General features: G+C 40.8%; 1 protein-coding gene and 1 pseudogene across 1 annotated transcript in view; both read right to left on the bottom strand.

Annotated features, from left to right (window-relative positions):
* The window catches only part of LOC119535245 (zinc finger protein 786-like), a 49,814-nt gene that overhangs the window by 25,501 nt on the left and 3,496 nt on the right, over positions 1-20,817 (bottom strand). Inside the window, exon 3 of the mRNA XM_037837714.1 lies at positions 20,030-20,176. Coding sequence (XP_037693642.1) covers positions 20,030-20,176 — 147 coding nt within the window. The remainder of the gene's footprint in view (positions 1-20,029; positions 20,177-20,817) is intronic.
* Positions 13,979-15,636, bottom strand: LOC119533947 (annotated as a pseudogene).

Genomic DNA, 20,817 nt, shown 5'->3' with positions numbered 1-20,817 from the left:
GAAAAGAACTAAAGACAGAAAAAGGAAACTCCAATCCTACCATAGCCCTAACCATCCCCCCTCCATTACTGATTCATAGTTTTGGTATAGTACATTTGTTACTGTCGATGAAAGAATGTTAAAATACTACTAACTGTAGTATATAGTTTGCAATAGGTATATATTTTTTCCTATGTGCCCCTCTATTATTAACTTCTAGTTATAGTGTCATACATTTGTTCTAGTTCATGAGAGTGATTTCTAATATTTGTACAGTTAATCACAGACATTGTCCACTACAAGATTCACTGCTTTATACACGCCCATCTTTTAACCTCCAACTTTCCTTCTGGTGACATACGTGACTCTCAGCTTACCCTTTCCAGCACATTCACACACCATTCATCACTGTTATTCTCGCAATGTGCTACCATCACCTCTGTCCATTTCCAAACGTTTAAGTTCACCCTAATTGAACATTCTGCTCATAATGAGCAACCGCTCCCCATTCTTTAGCCTTGTTCTATATACTGGTAACTTATATTTCATGTTTATGAGTTTACATATTATAATTAGTTCATATCAGTTAGACCCTGCAATATTTGTCCTTATGTGTCTGTCTTATTTCACTCAATATAGTGCCCTCATGGTTTCTTCATCAACACATTTTTTTAGGAATGGTTTTGTTCACACACCATACATTCCGTCCTAAGTAAACAATCAATGGTTCCCTATATAGTCACGTATTTATGCATTCACCACCATTATCTCTACCTATATAAAGACATCTCCATTTCTTCCACAAAGAAGGAGGAAGAGTCAAAGAAGGTAGAGAGAGAAAAGAAAAAGAGAGAAAAACAAAACAAAACAAAACATGACAGCTAGGAAGCAACAAAAGGAAAGATATCATTAAACTAAAGTAGAATAGAGAGTCAGACAACATCACCAATGCCAAGAGTCCCATACTCTTCCCATATGTCCCCCTCATATGCATTTAGCTTTGGTATATTGCCTTTGTTATATTAAAGGAAGCATAATACACTTTCTGTTAACTATAGTCTCTAGTTTGCATTGATTATATTTTCCCCCCAATCCCACCCTATTTTTAACACTTTGCAATGTTGACATTCATTTGTTCTACCTCATGTAAAAACATTTGTGCCTTTTATTACAATCGTTGAGCACCCTAGGTTTCACTGAGTTATACAGTCCCAGTCTTTATCTTTCCTCTTTCCTTCTGGTGTCCCACATGCTCCTATCCTTCCTCTTTCAACCACACTCACAGTCATCTTTGTTCAATGTACTTACATTGCTGTGCTACTATCTCCCAAAATTGCATTCCAAACCTCTCACTCCTGTCTTTTCCTCTCTGTCTGCAGTGCTCCCTTTAGTGTTGTAGAGCAGGTATCTTGTTCACAAACTCCGTCATTGTCTGTTTGTCAGAGAATATTTTAAGCTCTCCCTCACATTTGAAGGACAGTTTTGCCAGATATAGGATTCTTGGTTGGTGGTTTTCCTCTTTCATTATCTTAAATATATCATACCACTTCCTTCTTTCCTCCATGGTTTCTATCGAGAAATCTGCACATAGTCTTATCAAGCTTCCTTTGTATGTGATGGATTGCTTTTCTCTTGCTACTTTCAGGATTCTGTCTTTATCTTTGACATTTGATATTCTGATTATTAAGTGTTTTGGTGCAGGCCTATTCACATCTATTCTGTTTGGAGTACGCTGAGCTTCTTGGATCCATAATTTTACGTCTTTCATAAGAGATGGGAAATTTTCATTGATTGTTTCCTCTATTATTGCTTCTGCCCCTTTCCCTTCTCTTCTCCTTCTGGGACACCAATGACACAAACATTTCTGCATTTTGTGTCATCATTTAATTCCCAGAGATGCTGCTCATGTTTTTCCATTCTTTTCTCTATCTGTTCTTTTGTCTGTCAGCTTTCAGGTGTCTTGTTCTCCAGTTTCTGAGTGATTTCTTCCACCTTTTGAGATCTGCTGTTGTATGTCTCCATTGTGTCTTTCATCTCCTGTGTTGTGCCTCTCATTTCCATAGATTCTGCCAGTTGTTTTTTCGAACTTTCGATTTCTACCTTATGTACGTCCAGTGTTTCCATTATATGCTTCATTTCTCTTCCCATATCTTCCCTAAACTTTTTGAATTGATTTAGTATTAGTTGTTTAAATTCCTGCATCTCAGTTGACGTGTGAGTTCGTTCCTTTGACTGAACCATACCTTTGTTTTTCTTAGCGTAGGTTGTAGTTTTCTGTTGTCTAGGCATCTGATTTCCTTGGTTACTCCAATCAGGTTTTCCCAGACCAGAATGGACTCAGGTCTCAGAAGGAGGCAATAGTATCATGTCTCCCTGAGGGCATGTCTTAGAAGGCTGATGTACCCTGTGAGGCCTCAAATCACTGTGCTTTTCTGCCCAGCAGGTGGCGCTTGTCAGCCTGTAGCTCCAAACTGGTTAAGGAGGTATGGCCTGTGCTGTTTTCCCCCAGGCTCTGGTGTCTGGTTCTGAATGGAAGGCAGGTAGTAGAGCTGGGCCCCACCTCTTTCCTCTTAGAGAAGATACCCCCCCCTAGGGAGAGGTCATTAGCATTTGTATACTCTCTCTACCTATGCTATCTCCACCCTTGTCTGGGTCAGAGTGCTGGAAACTGAAAATCGCTGAGGCTTTCTCCACTGAGCCAAAAAAGGGACAGAAACTCCCTCTTCAGGGCCAGTTCATGGCTACCCTCAGTTTCACCCACTGGCCAGAGACAGCACCCGGTCCTCTGGGCTCCCCAACCCTCCCAGAGAGGTCCTCTGGCTCTCCAAGGTCAGTTGTCACCAAAAGCCTCTGTCTGCTTTTTGGGGATTTGTAGGTTGTATTGAGTAGTCCACATTTGCCAATTAGAATCCCAGCTGGAGCTCAGCTGAGCTATATTCGCTTATTCAGAGAGTGCTGCTCTCCAGCACCATGAGGCATTGCAGTTCCGGCCATGGGAGGACGGGGGTCCCAGCTTGGATCTACAGTTTTTACTTAGATTTTATGCTGTGATCTCGGGCATTCCTCCCAAATCAGGTTGGTGTATGATGAGTGGACGGTCACATTTGTCCCCCCACAGTAATTCCAAATTATTTACTAGTTGTTCCTCTTACCTAGCTTCCTCTCCTCTCTATGCCGCCATCTTAGAACTCGGTACCACATTGTTTTAAGTTGTATTAAAACAAAATTGTGAGACTAAACATTCCTTCATACTTTTGTGGGGTTTTTTTTCCAAGCTTTGTGAATGCTTTTCATTCATATTCTTTCCTCACTGTTCTAGTGGACTCATAATTTGAATGAACTCTTCTCATATTTGGGTTAATAAATCTTTGACTCACTTCTAAATGCTTTCTTCCATTATATCATTTTTCTTTTGATTCTGTCTTTTGCCAAACAGAATTTTTGACCCTTCTATTTAATCAAATCTGTCAGCCTTTTCCAGTATGTTTCCAGATTTCACTTTCACTTAAGACAATGTTCCTCACAGAGTCATACAAATAATATACTAATGATTTTTTACATTTAGATCTGCAATGTAATTCCTGTGGGGTCCCAGGGCACAGGCCTCTCCCTGACAACCTATGAAATCCAAAAAGCACACAGCAGCTTGCATGACCTAAGTCAACGAATGTTTAAATGTTTAGGGTTAGGGTCAGGGTTATACAATAATATACTAATGATTTTTTACATTTAGATTTGCAATATAAGGAGGAAGGAATGTGCAGATGGTCAATGTACCCTAAACACTGACCCTCCCTGCATAGGATGTTAGCCCATACCTTGCACTTCTCCAGAATTCTTGAGGTGTTATCATGTCTACTATTATCTATGAAGAAACCTATAATTTTCCTGCACATTATGAGCATATTAATCTTTCCCCCCATTCATGTATCTATGTCCCCATGCTTTTTGGAATACCTTTGTTTTAGGCCTCTATAACCGGGACTGCTGATTCCTGCCAAATTTCAGAGAGTGCTATCACACTGAACTCTGAACCAGCTGCTGCCAGAGCAGCTTGACTTCTTGTTTCACCTATAACTAAGTCCCTATAATACAGTTTATGCCTTGGTCTATCGCTGGAGTTTTCTTTGGTCCCTCTGCTGGACCAGCCCCTGCGGGCCAGAGCAATTGGTGAGCCAGCAGCCAGGAGACTAAAGAAACCCTGGCCACTGATGACACGAGCTTGGGAAAGGGACACTCCCTAGGTGAGGCCTGGGACATCTATGTGGGGAGGGGTGGCTACTCTCCTAGATGACTGGAGACCACTGAGGGAGTATGGAGATGCTTATAACTCATCAGCTAAACTAATAGCCCTTCTGCAACAGACCGCAGAACTATTAGGATTTCATAAAGAAAAGAAGAGCCACCACGCTGCTGCAGGAGTAGCCTGGCCACTCTTGGAGGTTGTGTGTGCAGCTACAGAAAAAGCCTTAATGACCGATGCAGCAGTCCACCCCTTGAGGAAGAACTGTACTTAGAAAGGGATATGCGATTGGCCCAAGAAGAAATGACAGATGCTCTAAATGAAAGGTTAAAGCAGTGGATGAAAACCTAGAGCCACTAGCATGTCTGTGTGCTAGAGTAAAGGGGTGGAATTTACACAAGTTCCAAGTAAGGTGCATTTTAACCTTCCCTGATTGGGACCCCAAACTATGAGACCAAGTGGATTTCTCATTGGATGAGGAGGATCCTCTGTCAGACTAGGACAAAGAGGAAGATTATAAATTTGTTTGCCGCCTGGTCCAACGTAAAGGTAAGTCAGGGCATGTCACAGTCCCAATCTAGGCGGATGGAGAGAGGGCTGACAGAGTCAGTGTGTGTATGTGTGTGTGTGTGTGTGTGTGTGTGCTGCAGAGGCAACTGCAGCCACACATGCTGAGCAAAAAATACATATTACATCGTGGGACTTTACTGCATCTGAATTGAGAGAAATTGGAAATCAATACAGATAAAAACATAATGAACTTTTAGCAAATTGGTTACTGTGGCTGTGGGATACCAGTGTGAATGGCATATTGCTCTCAGGACGTGAAATGAGTAAAATGTCCTCTCACCACCCACCCCTCTCTATATCAGCACATGTATTCACTAGCCCCAAAGATAGAAACGAATCCACTACTTAATTGGCTCATTCTCCAATGTAAGGAAGTGTGGTCAAATGAAAGATCTACCCCATCCAACCCCTTATGAAACACAATTGAAAAACCTCAAGATGTGTTAAGGGGTCTAGGAATTAAACATGCTGTTTATATGCCTGATGACATTAGGCCAGATAATGTGCCCTTTACAGCAGGAATCAGTGAGACGATTCTGCATACTGCTCCTAATTGCTCCTAATCAATGGTACGGGACTTTAGTGCCTATTTTCAGCCCACTGGTAGGATAGCCCATCACACAGGATGCCCAAGTGACTGCACGCCTAGGGGAGACAGATCACATGTGGCAGAGTAGGGCTAGAGTTAGGGCTATGGGGGTCGCATCCCAAGGGAACATGACAGTCTGAACCAAGTGTCTCGTAAACAAATGTGGGCAGATCTAATGGCTGCTGGAACTAAAATAGAGGGAACTGATGGATAGCCAAATGCTATACTAGTTAAATTATGGAGCAAAGTGCCTAAAGAGCAGAGGTTTACTAAACCAGAAATTAGAACTATGGAAGAAGATGCTAACTCTGACCAAAGGACTTGGCCAGTGCCCCGTAAAGAGCCCAGCTAAAGAGATCTGGGAAGCTCATTTCCCCCGAGATTAGCGGGCAGATCCAGATCCCCAAATATATAATAAGAGCAATCTACGGAGATACAGGGGATTGGAGGCCACATATAGAACCAACCATTTTTTGGCCTCCTACTAATGAACACATGGCTCTAGTAGACACCGGAGTGAAACGCACCCTAATATATGGGAAACACCACGGGCCAAAGGTCCCACGCTAACCATTGCGGGATATGGGGCCAAGGAATTAAAGCAACACAGTGGCAATTATTAATGCAAATTGGCTGATAGCTACCTCAAACTTATACTGTATATATAGATCTCCTATTCTGGAATATATATTAGGAATTGATATTTTGCAAAATATTACCTTGCAAACTACCACAGGTGAACTCCGCCTCCAGTGCAAAGTGATCAAAGTTGTTCTGAGAGCTGAGAGGCCATTCTAAATGGTTGCTGGTAAAGGTACCCTTCCCCAGATGCACAGTGGCAGTGCACAAATATAAATTACTAAGGGCCACCAGGAAATCATTGCCACTACTAAGGAATTGGAGAGAGTGGGCATTATCATCCCTACTCACAGTCCTTTTAACAGCCCTGTCTGGCCAGTGAAAAAACCAGATGGAACCCGGCAAATGACTACTGATTATAGATAACTAAATAAGTAACTCCTCCTTTGTTTGTAGCTTGGCCAAATATTGCCACTCTCTTGCAAGATATAATTACTCAGCTAGCCCAGTTTCATTTTGTATTAGATCTTGCTAATGACTTCTTTAATATTTCCTTAGATCCTTCCAGCCAGCCTGCGTTTGCCTTCATGTGGGAAGGACAACAATGGACATTTGCTGTATTGCCACAGTCATACCTTCATAGTCATACCATTTGCCAAGGTTTGGTTGTGCAAGACCTCAAAATGTGGAAACCTCCCAAGAATGTAACTGTTTCATTACATTGATGAAGTTATGTTAACCAGTTACTCTTTTCCAGACCTAGAAACTGCCAATAACACTGTGGTGTCCCACCTTGAGAGCTGGGATATGTACAGTATACAGAGACAAATTACAGGGGCCTGTATCTGCTCTCAAATTTTGGGGTGTTGTCTGGTCGGGTAAGACTAAAACTATTCCTTCGGCTGTCATTGATAAAGTACAGAATTATCCTACTCCATACACTCCTAAGCAGTTAATGGCTTTCCTTGGTTTGTTAAGCTACTGGAGATGATTTATACCTCATTTAGCACTGAAATCTTTGTACACTTTGGTTTGCAAGTGGAAGACATGGTACTGGGATGCTCCACAGCAAGCTAAATGAGCAATAGTACAGGCACAAGCTATAAGCGGGGCTAGAGACCCACATATGGCTTGTGAATTGAATGTGGCCAGTACTGACACTGGCTTTGGGTGGTGTTTGTGGCAAAGGCAACAGGTAAAACGAGTAACCATTGGCTTTTGGTCCCAGCTATGGAAGGGGCCTGAACTAAGATACAGTCCCCTAGAAAAGCAGTTGTGTGCAGCCTATAGTGCCATGCTATAAGTTGAAGAACTCATACAAAAGTGTCCTGTGACTTTACAAACACCTACCCCCATTCAGGGGTGGGTACGTGACAATGCTAAGAAACCCACTTGGGGAGTGCTCAGCTTAGCACACTGACAAAGTGGAAAGTTTACCTCCTGCAGCACAGCATTTTCAACAACAGCCCCTTGAGTGTTGTTCTCGTTTGCTAATGCTGCTGGAACACAAAAAACCAGAAATGGATCAGCTTTTATAAAGGGGGTTTATTTGGTTACACAGTTACAGTCGTAAGGCCATAAAGTGTCCAAAGTAAGGCATCAAGAATCGAGTACCTTCATTGGAAGATGGCCAATGGCATCTGTTAGCTGGGAAGGCATGTTGCCGGCATCTGCTCCAAGTTCTGGTTTCAAAATAGCTTTCTCCCAGGACATTCCTCTCTAGGCTGCAGCTTCTCTTCTAAATGTCACTCTCAGTTGCTCTTGGGGCATTTGTCCTCTCTTAGCTTCTCTGGAGCAAGAGTCTGCTTTCAACAGCCGTCTTCAAACTGTCTCTCATCTGTAGCTTCTGTGCATTCTTCAAAGTGTCCCTCTTGGCTGTGGCTCCTCTTCAAAACATCACTCTCAGCTGCACTGAGTTCCTTTTGTTTGTCAGCTCATTTATATGGCTCCAGTGATTTAATTTAGACCCACCCTGAATGGGTGGGGCAACACCTCCATGGAAATTATCCAATCAGAGCCATCACCCACAGCTGGGTGGGGCACAGCTCCATGGAAACACTCAAAGAAGTACAATCTAATCAACACTGATAGGTCTGCCCACACAAGATTACATCAAAGATAATGGTGTTTGGGGGACTTAATACTTTCAAACTGGCACAAGTGTAGAAATGCATGACTATTTAGGGCCAGTTTCTTATGTGAAAGAACAATGTTCACCCATACCTGTTGATCCTCCCAAGGTGGCCACCCCTATGCCCACCGTTGATGGAGCATGGTATACTCTGTGTGGTATACTGACTGATTGGCACATGGGCAACCAGTCACCTGGATGGCAGTGACCATTCAGCCTAGTACTGACACCAGCTGGTGGGAAACTGGAACCATGCAGAGCACCCAGTGGGCTGAGCTAGGGGCTATATGGATGATTACTGTCCATGAACCAGGAGGTGCCCTAACCATTTGTACTGACAACTGGGCTGTGTACCATGGCTTAACAGTGTGGATGGTTACATGGAAGCAAGAAAATGGACTGTTAATGGTTGTCCCCTATGGGGGGAAGAAATGTGGAAAGACATCTGCACTGCCATATGTGTAAAGTAATGGTTTTCCATGTGTCTGCCTATAACAGTAACTCTTTACCAGGTAGCACTGAAGCAGATGCTCTGACAAAATTTTGTAGCCTAGTGCCAGCAATCCATGAAGCTGCCAAATGGCTGCACCAGAAAACAGGGCATCAAGGGTATCAGAGTTTGTGGAAACTGGTGTAACAATTCCAGTTACCCATCACCAGACAACAACGGACAGAAGTAGTACATGCCTGCCCTTCCTGCTTGCTGCAATGACCAAGGATGCTTGCTCATTAGCTCGGCCACATTGGCCCCGAATAGGTCCAGATCCCCATCACCTGGTGGCAGGTAGATTATATTGGGCCCCTTCCCCTGTCCAAAATATGCCTATGGGACTATTCCTAGCCTTCCCAGTGGGAAATGCCAACTGAGCTACAATACATGGTTTGGAGAAAATAAGTGCTGTGCTAGTTTGCATATATTACGTCCCGCCAAAAGCCATATTCTTTAATGCAATCTTGTGGGGCAGATGTATTAGTGTTGATTACATTGGAATCCTTTGTTTCCATGGAGATGTGACTCAATTAACTGTGGGTGAAATGTTTGATGAAATTATTTCCATGGAGATATGGACCCCATCCATTCACGGTGGATCTTGATTTAATCACTGGAGTCCTAGAAAAGAGCTCACAAACAGAAGGACCTCAGACAGCTGAGAGTGACGTTTTGGAGAGCAGCTGAGAGAGACATTTTGGAGATGGCTGCTGAAAGCAGACAGTGTTTGCTCCGAGAAACCAAGAGTAGTCAAAACGCCCCAAGAGCAACATACTGAAGAATGCACAGAAACTGAGAGAGGTGCTGGAACACGGCCCAGGATCAGCAGAGGTTTTCTGGACACTATTGGCCATCCTTCAACAAAGGTATACTCCTGTTAATGCCTTAATTTGGACATTTTTGTGGCCTTTTCAGGCTGTAAATTTGTAACCAAAAAAACCCCTTTATAAAAGCCAATCTATTTCTGATATTTTGCATAATGGCAGCATTAGCAAACTGGAAAAAGTGTCTTCTTTGGGATCCCCATACATGTTTACAGTGAAAGAGGGACCCAAGAGGGACCCCATTCACAGGGCAGTTAGCCCAAGCCTGGGCCACTGAACATGACATCCTATGGACAATCCACCTGCCTTACAATCTGATCGTCACAGGGTTAACTGAAAGAATTAAAGGCCTTTTGAAGGAACTAAAAGATGACAAAAAGTTTTTGCAACAATGGACTAATGACTGTATCCAGCATCGACTAACATCAACTCTAGGCCCAGGGCAGCTGCCCCCGCTCCTGTAGAGATGGTGACCATGGGAGCATGCAAGCTTTGTGATTACAGGTAAAAGGGCCAGCAATGTTGCAACCACAGCTAAGTAATGATAACAATCTACTCTTGCCTGTGCCACAAGCATTAGAAGGTTGATTTGCCTTGACCCTGGCCAATGCAGCCCCACTGGCTAGGCATTCTGAGCCCATGGGGTATTTGGATTGTTCAGAATCTAAGTATTAGATATGTTCTAATTAGATTTGTTCTAAAACACAGTTTGTTCATAAGATGCGAAAGATTGCGTATATTGTTAACCCAGGATCCCCCATACCTCAAGGTACTATATGTATGACATTGTGGACTCTTATTATGCGTAGACTGACTGTAGATGTAACCCCTAGGACTCTTTGCAGTTCCAAGGGGAAAAGATATGGTACTTAAAGCCCCTTCATAATACACTGTGCCAGTTTGGATGTATTATGTCTCCCAAAATGCCATTATCTTTGATGTAATCTTGTGGGGGCAGATGTATTAATGTTGATTAGGTTGGAACCTATTGGTTCAGTGTTTTCATGGAGATATGACTCAATCAACTCTGGGTGAGACCTGTCATTGGATTATGTCGATGGACGTGTTGCCCCACCCATTGAGGGTGGGTCTTTATTGGATCGCTGGAGTACTTTAAAAAGAGCCACACAGGCCCAGACACAGAGCAACTGAGAGTGACATTTTGAAGAGCAGCTGCAGCTAAGAGAGGACAAAATGTCCGAAGAGTAACATTTTGGAGGATGCCATTTTGAAACGCCACCAGGGAGCAAGCAGACACCAGCCACATGCCTTCCAAGCTAACACAGGTTTTCCGGACACCATTGGCCATCCTTCAGTGAAGGTACCCAATTGTTGATGCCCTACCTTGGACCCTTTATGGCCTGCAGGCTGTAACTTTGTAACCAAATAAATCCCCTTTATAAAAGCCAATCCATTTGTGGTATTTTGCTTAATGGCAGCATTAGCAAACCGGAACAACACCCTCTCCAGGAACACTTTTATGTACTAATGAAAACTTAGCTTGTATATTGTTAGATCACCAAGACATGCCCCTCATTGTTCCCCATAAACATCTCTCTTCGCCTGTAGCACTGCAGAAAACACATTTCTCCAGGGGGCTACTATTGTAACCTATGCACACATCAGGTCTCAGTCCTGGATATGCACTGAGTTTCTGTTATCTGGCACCACTGGCCTCCCATGGACTGTTGTTCCTGCCAACTAAACGATGTGGGATGTGATGCTGACATGGCAAGTTTGGGAAAATTGCTTCTCATTCTCTTCATCCCCAAAGATTTTATCCTCAAAAACTGACACTTATTCCTAGGTATATTCTCTAGTCCAGGAACAGGTCAACAAGTCCTGGCCTGTAATTGGGTATTCCGTGTTTGACGGTAATGATCAATAGCTTGGCTCCAGTCTGCATGGAGTGTATAAAAGGATACAAAGACATGGGGTGACCGCCAAGAGTACTGTAATGTAACCATTTGTTTGCAGAATGGCAGCTACTTTCAACGGCAAGGTGTAAGCAATAAACATGGGGCCTACCCCTCCCCTAAGGGGTGGCCCTGGCCCTTTGGGCAGAATGGCTGGCCCTACCTGCCCTATAACTGGACTGGATAACGCACACGGAGGCAAACATATGCATTCTGAGCATGCCCTTAATGAAACAAAGTTAGTATATCTTTACTCAATGAAGAAACTACTCAGCTTAGAAAAGCAGTCGTACAAAACAGAATGGCACTAGACATTTTCACTGCTGCTCAAGGTGGTACTTGTGCTTTAATCAATATTCAATGTTGCTTATGTACCTGACAATTTGAAAAATGTTACATAAGCCTTAAATCATATGCAAAGTCATATACAAGATATTGAGCATTTATCTGATGATCCTCTGTCAAAACGGTTTAATTCCTTAGCCTAGCCATGGAGTCACTTAGTGGTAGGATTACTCTCTGTATGTGCTGGTTTGTTTATGCTTCGCTGCTTACTATATTGTTGCTGTGGGTTATGGATGCAACGTCTGTCCTGTGATCAACACATACTGCTGTGTGGGGGTGGACTGTGGGATCCCAGGGCATAGGCCTGTCCCTGACACTCTTATGAAATCCAAAAAGCACACAGCAGCCTGCGTGACCCATGTCAGCTAATGTTTAAGCTAACCTCCCTAAGGAGGAAGGATTGTGCACGTGGTCAATGTAAGCTAGACACCAGACTCTCCCCTGCGTAGGATGTTAGCCTGTGCCTTGCACTTCTCCAGAATCCTTGAGGTGTTACTGTGTCTACTATTATGTACAAAGTAACCTATAATTTTTCCTGCATATTCTGACGATAGTTAATCTTTCCTGTGTGTCACAAGACCCCCTTTTCATGTATCTATGTCCCAATATTTTTTGGCATGCCTTTGTTTTGGGCCTCTATAACTGGCATTGCTGATTCCTGCCTAATTGCAGAATGCTTTCACACTGAGGTCTGAACAGTCCGCTGTCAGAGCAGCTTGACTGACTTCTCACTTCACTCCTGTAATTAAGTCCCTATAATAAAGTTTATGTCTCAGTTCGTTTCTGGTGTTTTCTTTGGTCTCTCTGCTGGACCAGTCCCTGCAGACTGGAACAATTCCATGGATGAGATTGGCAAATACTTTATTTATATCCATATGCATAGCTAATCATGAAATACTATTAAACACACCATTCTTTCTCCTCTAAATTGAAATGCCAGCCATCACCCTTTGTATACAGATTTTCATATACATGTGAATCTATATATTCTGAATTCTTTATTCTGGTACACTGTCTACAACAGTACCTATGCAATGTTGTAAAACCTGGAGGGCAAGTTTCTCCATCCTTCTTTTACAACCAATTGTCAATTTTCTGGAATATTTATCCTTTGTTATAAATTTCAAAATCATTTTGTCCAGTAAAAAAAACAAATGTGCCCTGAGATTCATTTGAGTTGCATTAAATTTATATATATATATATATCTAGGAAAGATTAATCTTATCTAAGAACAGGGTCTATCACTCAATTTATTTAGGTCTTACTTCCTAAATATTGAAGGAATTTAATGGTTTTCCTCATAAATGTTTTGAATTTTTAAAACCATTTTTCTGATATCCTGTGGTTTTAACAATTGTAAATGGTACTGCCACTTCAAACTACTACTTTTAAAAAATTATTGAATTTGTAACATTTTATGTCCAATTCATGCATATTTGCTTATCAATCTTAATAGTATTAACTTTTTTTTTGTGGGATACAGTCATATAACATTCAAATAATGATATTTCCCCCTTTCTTTTCTCAGGGAATACTGCTTTCATCTCTTATGTTATTGCATTTATTAGAAACTCTTTTTATGGCTTCAAGGGTTGAGTGTCCTGATTTGGAAGATTTTTCCCATTCTAAGGTTACAGAAGAAATTCTACTGAATTTTTGATAACTGTTTTATAGTTTTGCTTATTAGAATGAGAACTTTATTCCATCTGGAACTTATTTCTGTGTTTCACATGAACAAGGATCGTATTTCTTTTACAAATGGATATTCAACTGTCACAACACTTACTTGAATTGTCTGTTTTACCAATGATAAGGGATTGTATTTTGATAAACTAGATTCCCATTTTGATGAATTTGTCTATTCCAATGCTTCACTCATTCCCATAGGTTTACAAAATGTTTCACTATTTGAGACATGGACATCCTCATCATTTTTTTGCCTAACAAGTTATATTGGGATTCTGACAGGACTACATTAAATGTTGTTTTGGTTTGCTAAAGCTGCCTGAATGCAATATACCAGAAATGGGGTGTCTTTTACAATGGGGATTTATTAGCTTAAAAATTTACAGTTCTAGGCTGTGAAAGTATCAAAATTAAGGCATCAAGAGGAAGATACCCTCTCTGAAAAAAGGCTCCCAGTACCTAGGACATCTCTGTTACATGGGAAGGCACATGGGTGGTGTCTGCTGGTCCTTCTCTCCCAGGTTTCGTTGCATTCAGGTTCTGGCTTCAGTGGTCTCTCAGCAATTCCAGGGGCTTTTTCTCTCTGCTCTCTCCAAACTTCTCTGGATGTTTCTCTCTGAGCTCCCTTGGCTTTTTCAGTCTTTTTTTGCTCATAAAGGACTCTAGTAAAGGATTAAGACCCACTTCTTTTTTTTTTTTCCCCCAAAAGCACTGTTTTTTATACAGAGTCCTGATCACTTCAGGGGTAGGAGGAGTGGGAGAGGTTCCTTTTTCAATCCAGGGGCCTTCTTAGTATTGGTTTGTTTTTGCCAAGCATGTAGGCAAGTGGCGTCATGGATTTGGTAAACCAATTACAATGCTTAGTCTCTAGCCCCTCTCTGCTAGAGCAACAAAGTGAGCATCAATCTCTGCTTCTGTAAGGATCCTGAATATAGGATTTTCAACTGTAACTACTCCAAATTCTATTTCTGAAGGTTTGAAATCAATTGATAGAACAGTAGACAGGCATGTAATTGCAGTAACAACCAAGTAACAATCATTTCAGCATTCTGTGTGTAGACCTGAGAAATATCTGCAATTCATTTACACAGCACGTCCACAGGAATCTCATAGCCATACTTGTATTTCCAATTAGCTGCCCCATAGTGTGCCCTCTATACCTGGGATCTGCTGTCAGCTGTCATTCCTGTCATCATACAGCCAAAGTTTTCAGTTATTTTGAAAAAGTGAGTCACTGTGCTGGAATCCAATAATTTGTCAGGTACTTTCTTCTGTGTGACAATTACCGCACAGTCTTTCCCTCTGACAGCTACTGATGTAAGGCCACCCTGGTTAATAGCCTTAAAAGCATATTCTCCTTGGTAGAGGAGGCCCTCAGGTGAAAAAATGGCAATGTGGGGGTCAAAACCAGTGCTGGAACCATGGGACATGTTGGTGCACCCACTACTTCAAATACAGCCTCTGGGAAGACCCACTTTTAATTGGCTGGTCACATCTCAATTGAAGCAACCTAACCAAAAGGTCACACCCACAACATGCCTGCACCCATAAGAATGGATTAAAAGAACATGGCCTTTTCTGATGTACATAACAGCTTCAAACCAGTACAAATGTATTGATGAATTTTTGGCAAATGGGACTGTTAAAATATGGGATCTTCCTACCCAGAAACATGGTATATCTATTTTGAGATTTTTATATGCTTTAGTAAAATTTATAGTTTTATTCATATAGATCTTAGTAATTCCTGATAGGTCATTCCTAGGTATCTTAGAGTTCTAGTTACTATTATGAAGGAGGGTGTGCCATTTTGGATATATTATATCCCCCAGAAAAACTTTCTTCTTTAATGCAATCTTGTGGGGGCAGACTGATTAGTCTGTGATTAGGGTGGAACCTCTGATTAAATTATTTCCATGAAGCAGTGGATCCCACCCATTCAGGGTGGGTATTGATTATTCACTGGATTACCTAAAAGAACTTAAAAGCCGACAGAGATGCCTGGAGATGATTGGAGATTCGGACAGAAGGACATTTGGAGATGCTAAGAGATGAAACCTAGAGTTTGCCCCAGGAAAGCTAAAAGGACCCCCAGATGCTTAAAGAGAAATGCCCTGGGAGAAAGAAGGATGGATGCACAGGAACTGAGAGAGAGACGAGTGAACACAGAAGCCCGGAGCATTTTTTAGAGAAAGCCATTTTGAAACATGACCCAGGAGCAAAGGACCAGCACATGCTAGCCACTTGCCTTCCCAGCTGATAGAGGTATTCTGTATGACATCAGCCGTTCTTCAGCAAAGGTATCCTCTTGTTGATGCCTTAGTTTGGATACTTTTATGGCCTTAAAACTGTAAATCTGTAACTTAATAAATCCTCTTTATAAAAGCCAATCCATTTCTGGTATTTTGCATAACGGCAGCTTTAGCAAACCAGAACAGAGGCTTGTTTTTTTCTCTTCATAAAAATTTCTAATTGTGAAAGCATCAATACATTTATTTTGATTTTCATATATTTATTTTATCAATTACTTTAATTATTGCCTAAAACTTGAAGTTGATTCTTCTGAAATTTCTATGTAGAAAATCAAATCTGGAAATAATGACATTTCCCTATTTTTAAAACTTAAACCTATCATTTCTTATTTTTCTTATTTTATTGCACTGGCTGGAAAAATGTTGAATAACAGCACTTATGGTAGCAGGAATACACATCTTATTTTTTTAATGGGCATGTTTCTAATGGCTTAACTTTAAAAATGTTTGCTTGTTTCCTTTAACTGATTAAACAATATTCTTCCTATTCTTATGATACTAAGAGCTTCCTAGGAATTGGTTTTGAATTTAATTTGCTTTCTTTTAAACTGAATTAGAAAAAATATAACATTTGCAAATGTATTAAATTGTTTAATATTTAATATTATGGTTGAGTTGGATAGAATGAAGACTTTCTGAGGTTCACAATTAGAAATATGTAAACTATATGCATATGTTAGTTTTAAACTCTATATTAAGTGTATATCCCCCATCTTTTAATGAACTGTTTTCTTTGAAGACAGTTTTAATTCCAATTCTTATTGCTACATGTTTATTTTCTATGGGTAGATACCTATATTTTGTTTCAAATCTTAAATCTATATGCATCTTTTTACATTAAATATGAAACTGATTCTTTTACATTAAAATCAGATTCATTATTTTAAGTTTAATGACATACAAACAACTCTGCTATAATGCTTATTTTGAAAATGTGATTTGTTCCAATGTGATTGATTTACTGGGGAGCAATAAACACAAATAACACACTTGCTTAGGTGTGATTTTGTTGGAGAAACTACTGGGGCAATTTTGCCCCTGAGGGGACATTGTGCAATATCTTAAGACATTTTTTTTTTTGCTATGATTGCCAAAGAGAGTGCTAATAGCGTCTAATAATAGGGTAGGTGCCAAGTGTGCTAATAGGTTAGGTGCCAAGTGTGCTGTCAACCATCCTGCAATGTACGACAGTCTCCCACAACAAAGAACTCTCTGGTCCAAAATGTCAACAGTGCTGACTGAGGCTGACAAAACTGCACCCAGCTGAACTGATCTGTGTAAGATAAAATAAAATGCACACGTGCACTACCTTTGTTTTGCTTTGCTAAAGCTGATGCAATGCAATATTCCAGAAATATGTTGGCTTTTAAAGATGGGGATTTATTACCTTACAATTTACAGTACGTAGGCCATAAAGATGTCCAAAGTAAGACATCAACAGAATGATAACTGAACTCTGAAGAAAGGCTGCTGGCATCTGGAATACCTCTGTCACATAAGAAGGCATATGGTTGCCTTCTGCTGGTCCTTTGCACCCAGGTTTTATTGCCTTTAGCTCTTAGTGCCAGAGGCTTCCTCTGCGGGTCCTCTTTTAGCTCTTCTGGGGTTATTCTCTCAGCTTTTTCTGTCATTTATCCTCTCATAAAAGACTTCAGTAAAGAGGATTAACACCTGCCTTGAATGGGGTGGGTCACATCTTGAATTGAAATAACCTAACTAAAAGGTCCTACTGAAAGTCCACAGGAACGGACTTAAGGAACATGGCCTTTTATGAGGTACATAACAGCTTCAAACTGGCACACCTTTCAAACATTTGCCAACTATCTCAGTTTACCCTGCATGTCATGGGCCTTAACCACATTTGGAATTACAACTTTCTGATTTCAGATAACCTTCCTTCCACCACTCCACAATACCTTACAATTCTTTTTATTCCCACTTTCACAACAAATTTCAGATCGTTTTCAAGGCAAACTGCCATATTTATTGTTCTATTTATGTATTTCCTTGCCATGTAACATGTGTAAACAGTGCTACTATTTTTGTTAGGTTCCTATCATTTTTTATTTATGCACTACTGATTTGCGTGTTGTACCGTAACCACATTACCCCTCTAACTCTGGGGTTTTTACTGCACAATTTTGCATAGAATTGTGATTTTCAGAAATGCATATAATGTATTATAACAGAACTGACTGTATATTTTTATTTGTTAAATGTGTTTGTACTAACTCTTTTCTCTAAATTCCTTCCTTTTTAAATGTCAAAAAACCTTCATGGTTTGCTACTTTTTTAATTTTTAGAAGATTAAAAGATACAGAAAAGTACTATGGATATTATAACAAATATTCTTCTAGTCACCACTGATATAATAAATTTAGCATTTTTGCTTCAGACTTCTTTTTCATAAAATAAATAGATGACACTGAAGCTCCCTTGGTCCATTTCTTCAATCCTGTTGTAACACTCAGTCCTATTCTCCTACCTTCTCATAGGCAAGCTTTATTATGAATGTGGTAAAAATACTTTCAGTAGATGCTTGTCTCTTTTAATATAATCTGTTAATCTGCAGTCACAAGCAATATATAGTCTTGCATTCTTTCTTTTATGCATGAATGCTTAATTATTCTGCAATTTTTTTCTCAGTGTTGGTTTTGAAGTATAACCGTGTTGATACTTAAAGAAATAATTTATTTTAATTTTGTACACTGTTCCATTGTTTGATGTCACAATTTTTAATTATTTTATATTCATTGACCATTTATGTTTTAAGTTCTATGAATTGTTTGTTCATATTCTTTCTCTATGTTTTACTTAGGTTGCTTGTCCTTTTTATTTCTAGTTCTTTATACAACTTGTATGTTAATTGTTTGTTGACTGTTGCAAGTACTTCCTCTTGGGCTGCAGCTTATCTTTTAATTTTACTTATGTTATCTTATATAGCAGAGAAAACTTCTATTTTGATGCAAACAGATCAATATTTTCCTTTCTCTTTTTGCTTTTTAGTATCTTCTTTAAAGGAATTATTCTCTGCACTGAAGTCACAAAGATATTTTACACTATCTTTTAAAAAGCAAAGTCTTGATTTTTAGATTTAGATTTTTAATTTATCTAGAATGTAACTTAAAAATGTTATAGTGATCTACCTTGATTTTTTTTTTCACCTGGTAACTCAATTGTCCCAATATCATGTTTGAATACTCCATTCTTTGCCTATTAATATTTAATGCTACCCTGTTGTAAACTAAGGTAACTTGTGATCTTGGGTCTGATTCTAGGTTCTCTATTCTGTTTCCATTGCTCTATGTGACTATCCCTGCATAAAATAACACTGCATTATTTATTAAGTCTTGTTATATGGTGGGGTAATTACCCCTTTTTCTTTTTTCAAAATCAGGTTACTCATTTTTTGACCATTATTTTTCATGGCCAAAAAGTTCATTTAAATGAACTTTAAATTATGTTAATCTAAATTCATAAAAATCTGATTGTAATGTTGATGAAACTCCAGTGAATTTACATATTTTGGAGGAACAGTATCATCTTTACTATGTTTAGTCTTCCTATCTATTAGCATGGTTTGTCTCATTACTCCATAATTTTCTCAATAAAACTGTCACACATCTTTTGTACATTTAATCCTAGAAATCAGAGTTTTGGTAAGACTATTTTTTTATTCACGATCTCATTAATTCGGTAATGATCAGCAAAAATGCTCAACATAAAATTTTCATAAAACAGAAAAATATTAAAGAAAAGACAAATCATGGCCACTCCCTCGAAATACCAATTTCTCCATTCTCCAACAAAACAGTAAGTAATAAGCAAATAGTGTCTACACTACTTAGCTTTTTATATCCTGTTCTAATCCTCCCATAGTACATCCTCCTTCTTATACTCAATACAAACTTTATCATGTTAGAGGAAATGCTGTCATTTAATCTGCCACCATCTACCATTTCAGCCATTCAAATTCTTAACGCTTTCTAAAATTTTGTTCTGAATTCAGTAACTCTACAATGTAAATCTGCAGTTGAGACGTAAAACCCGTTTCCGGCCTCCAGACTCATTTCTATTCCTCTCCTAGCCTGTCCGCCGCCACACTCCGGGCGTCCCTCGCCGAGGCTAGGCCGCGCTCCGGGGTCGATCACAGCCCAAGCTCGTCCTCGTCAGGGCTTTCCCCACCGACGAGCCCCTGGACATTCGGCGGCCACCGGCGCCATCCACAGCCCGGACGCAGAGCCTGACGCGAGTACAGACTCCGCCCTACCCGTCCACCCCCGCTAGATTTGCGGAGGCGCTAGAATACGAAGACACGCTCCCTGCCCCAAATCTGGGCGTCCACTCAGAGGAGCCCCTCTTACCCGAGCCCGATCGGGCATAGCCTTTTGCGGTCCTACCCGGCCCCACCCGGAGAGCTCTCGCAGGAAGCTGCCCGGGCGCCAACCGCCTCGAACTCCGCCCCGTGTTTCAGGCGGTACCTGGGGCGCCCACAAGTCCCCGCGGTCGTCCTGAGAGCGCGCGGTGCATGCTGGGATTAGTCACCCGGCTCTCCTTGGGAAAGCTGAGGGTGGTCAGCTCTCACCGCGCCTCCTCCTGGAAGGAGGAACAAGAGAAGTTTGAGTTGTCCAAGACCAACTTGATAGTAACAGGTTTTTCTGTCAGTTCTCAAAGAAGGGTTCTCTTGAGTCCAGGACACTCAGGCTAGAGCCAACCGTAATTTTGGATAGATAAATGGACTATCCTGTGATCTCCAAGAAAATTCAGGATGGGGAGACCAAGAGCAAAATCAGCTTTTCCCAAAGCTGGGTTCCTAAGCAAAGGAAGAGGTGGAGAGGGAGGGAGAGGACAAAGAAAGAGATGAGGACAGAGAAAGGAGACAGAGAGAGAGGGAGAGAGAGACAAGGGGGGAAAAGAGACAGTCATACGGAAAGAATCGTAGAGAGAGAGAAAAGACCGAGAAAAGACAGACGAGAGTCACGCTCATACACAGAAAACAGACTGAGACACAGATATGGAGAGACAAAAAGTGTCCCAGTTTGTTTTCTCCAAAAAGCAGACCCTGAGTCACTCTTCACCTGAAGACTTAACCAAAGATAAAGCAGGAATAAAATCTCTGCCCTGGTAGAATTTCATGGTAACCTGTGACAGA

The sequence above is a fragment of the Choloepus didactylus genome, chromosome 5 (genome assembly GCF_015220235.1).
Source record: "Choloepus didactylus isolate mChoDid1 chromosome 5, mChoDid1.pri, whole genome shotgun sequence".
Classification (NCBI taxonomy): Eukaryota; Metazoa; Chordata; class Mammalia; order Pilosa; family Megalonychidae; genus Choloepus; species Choloepus didactylus.
This window is presented reverse-complemented; position numbering and strand designations above follow the sequence as displayed.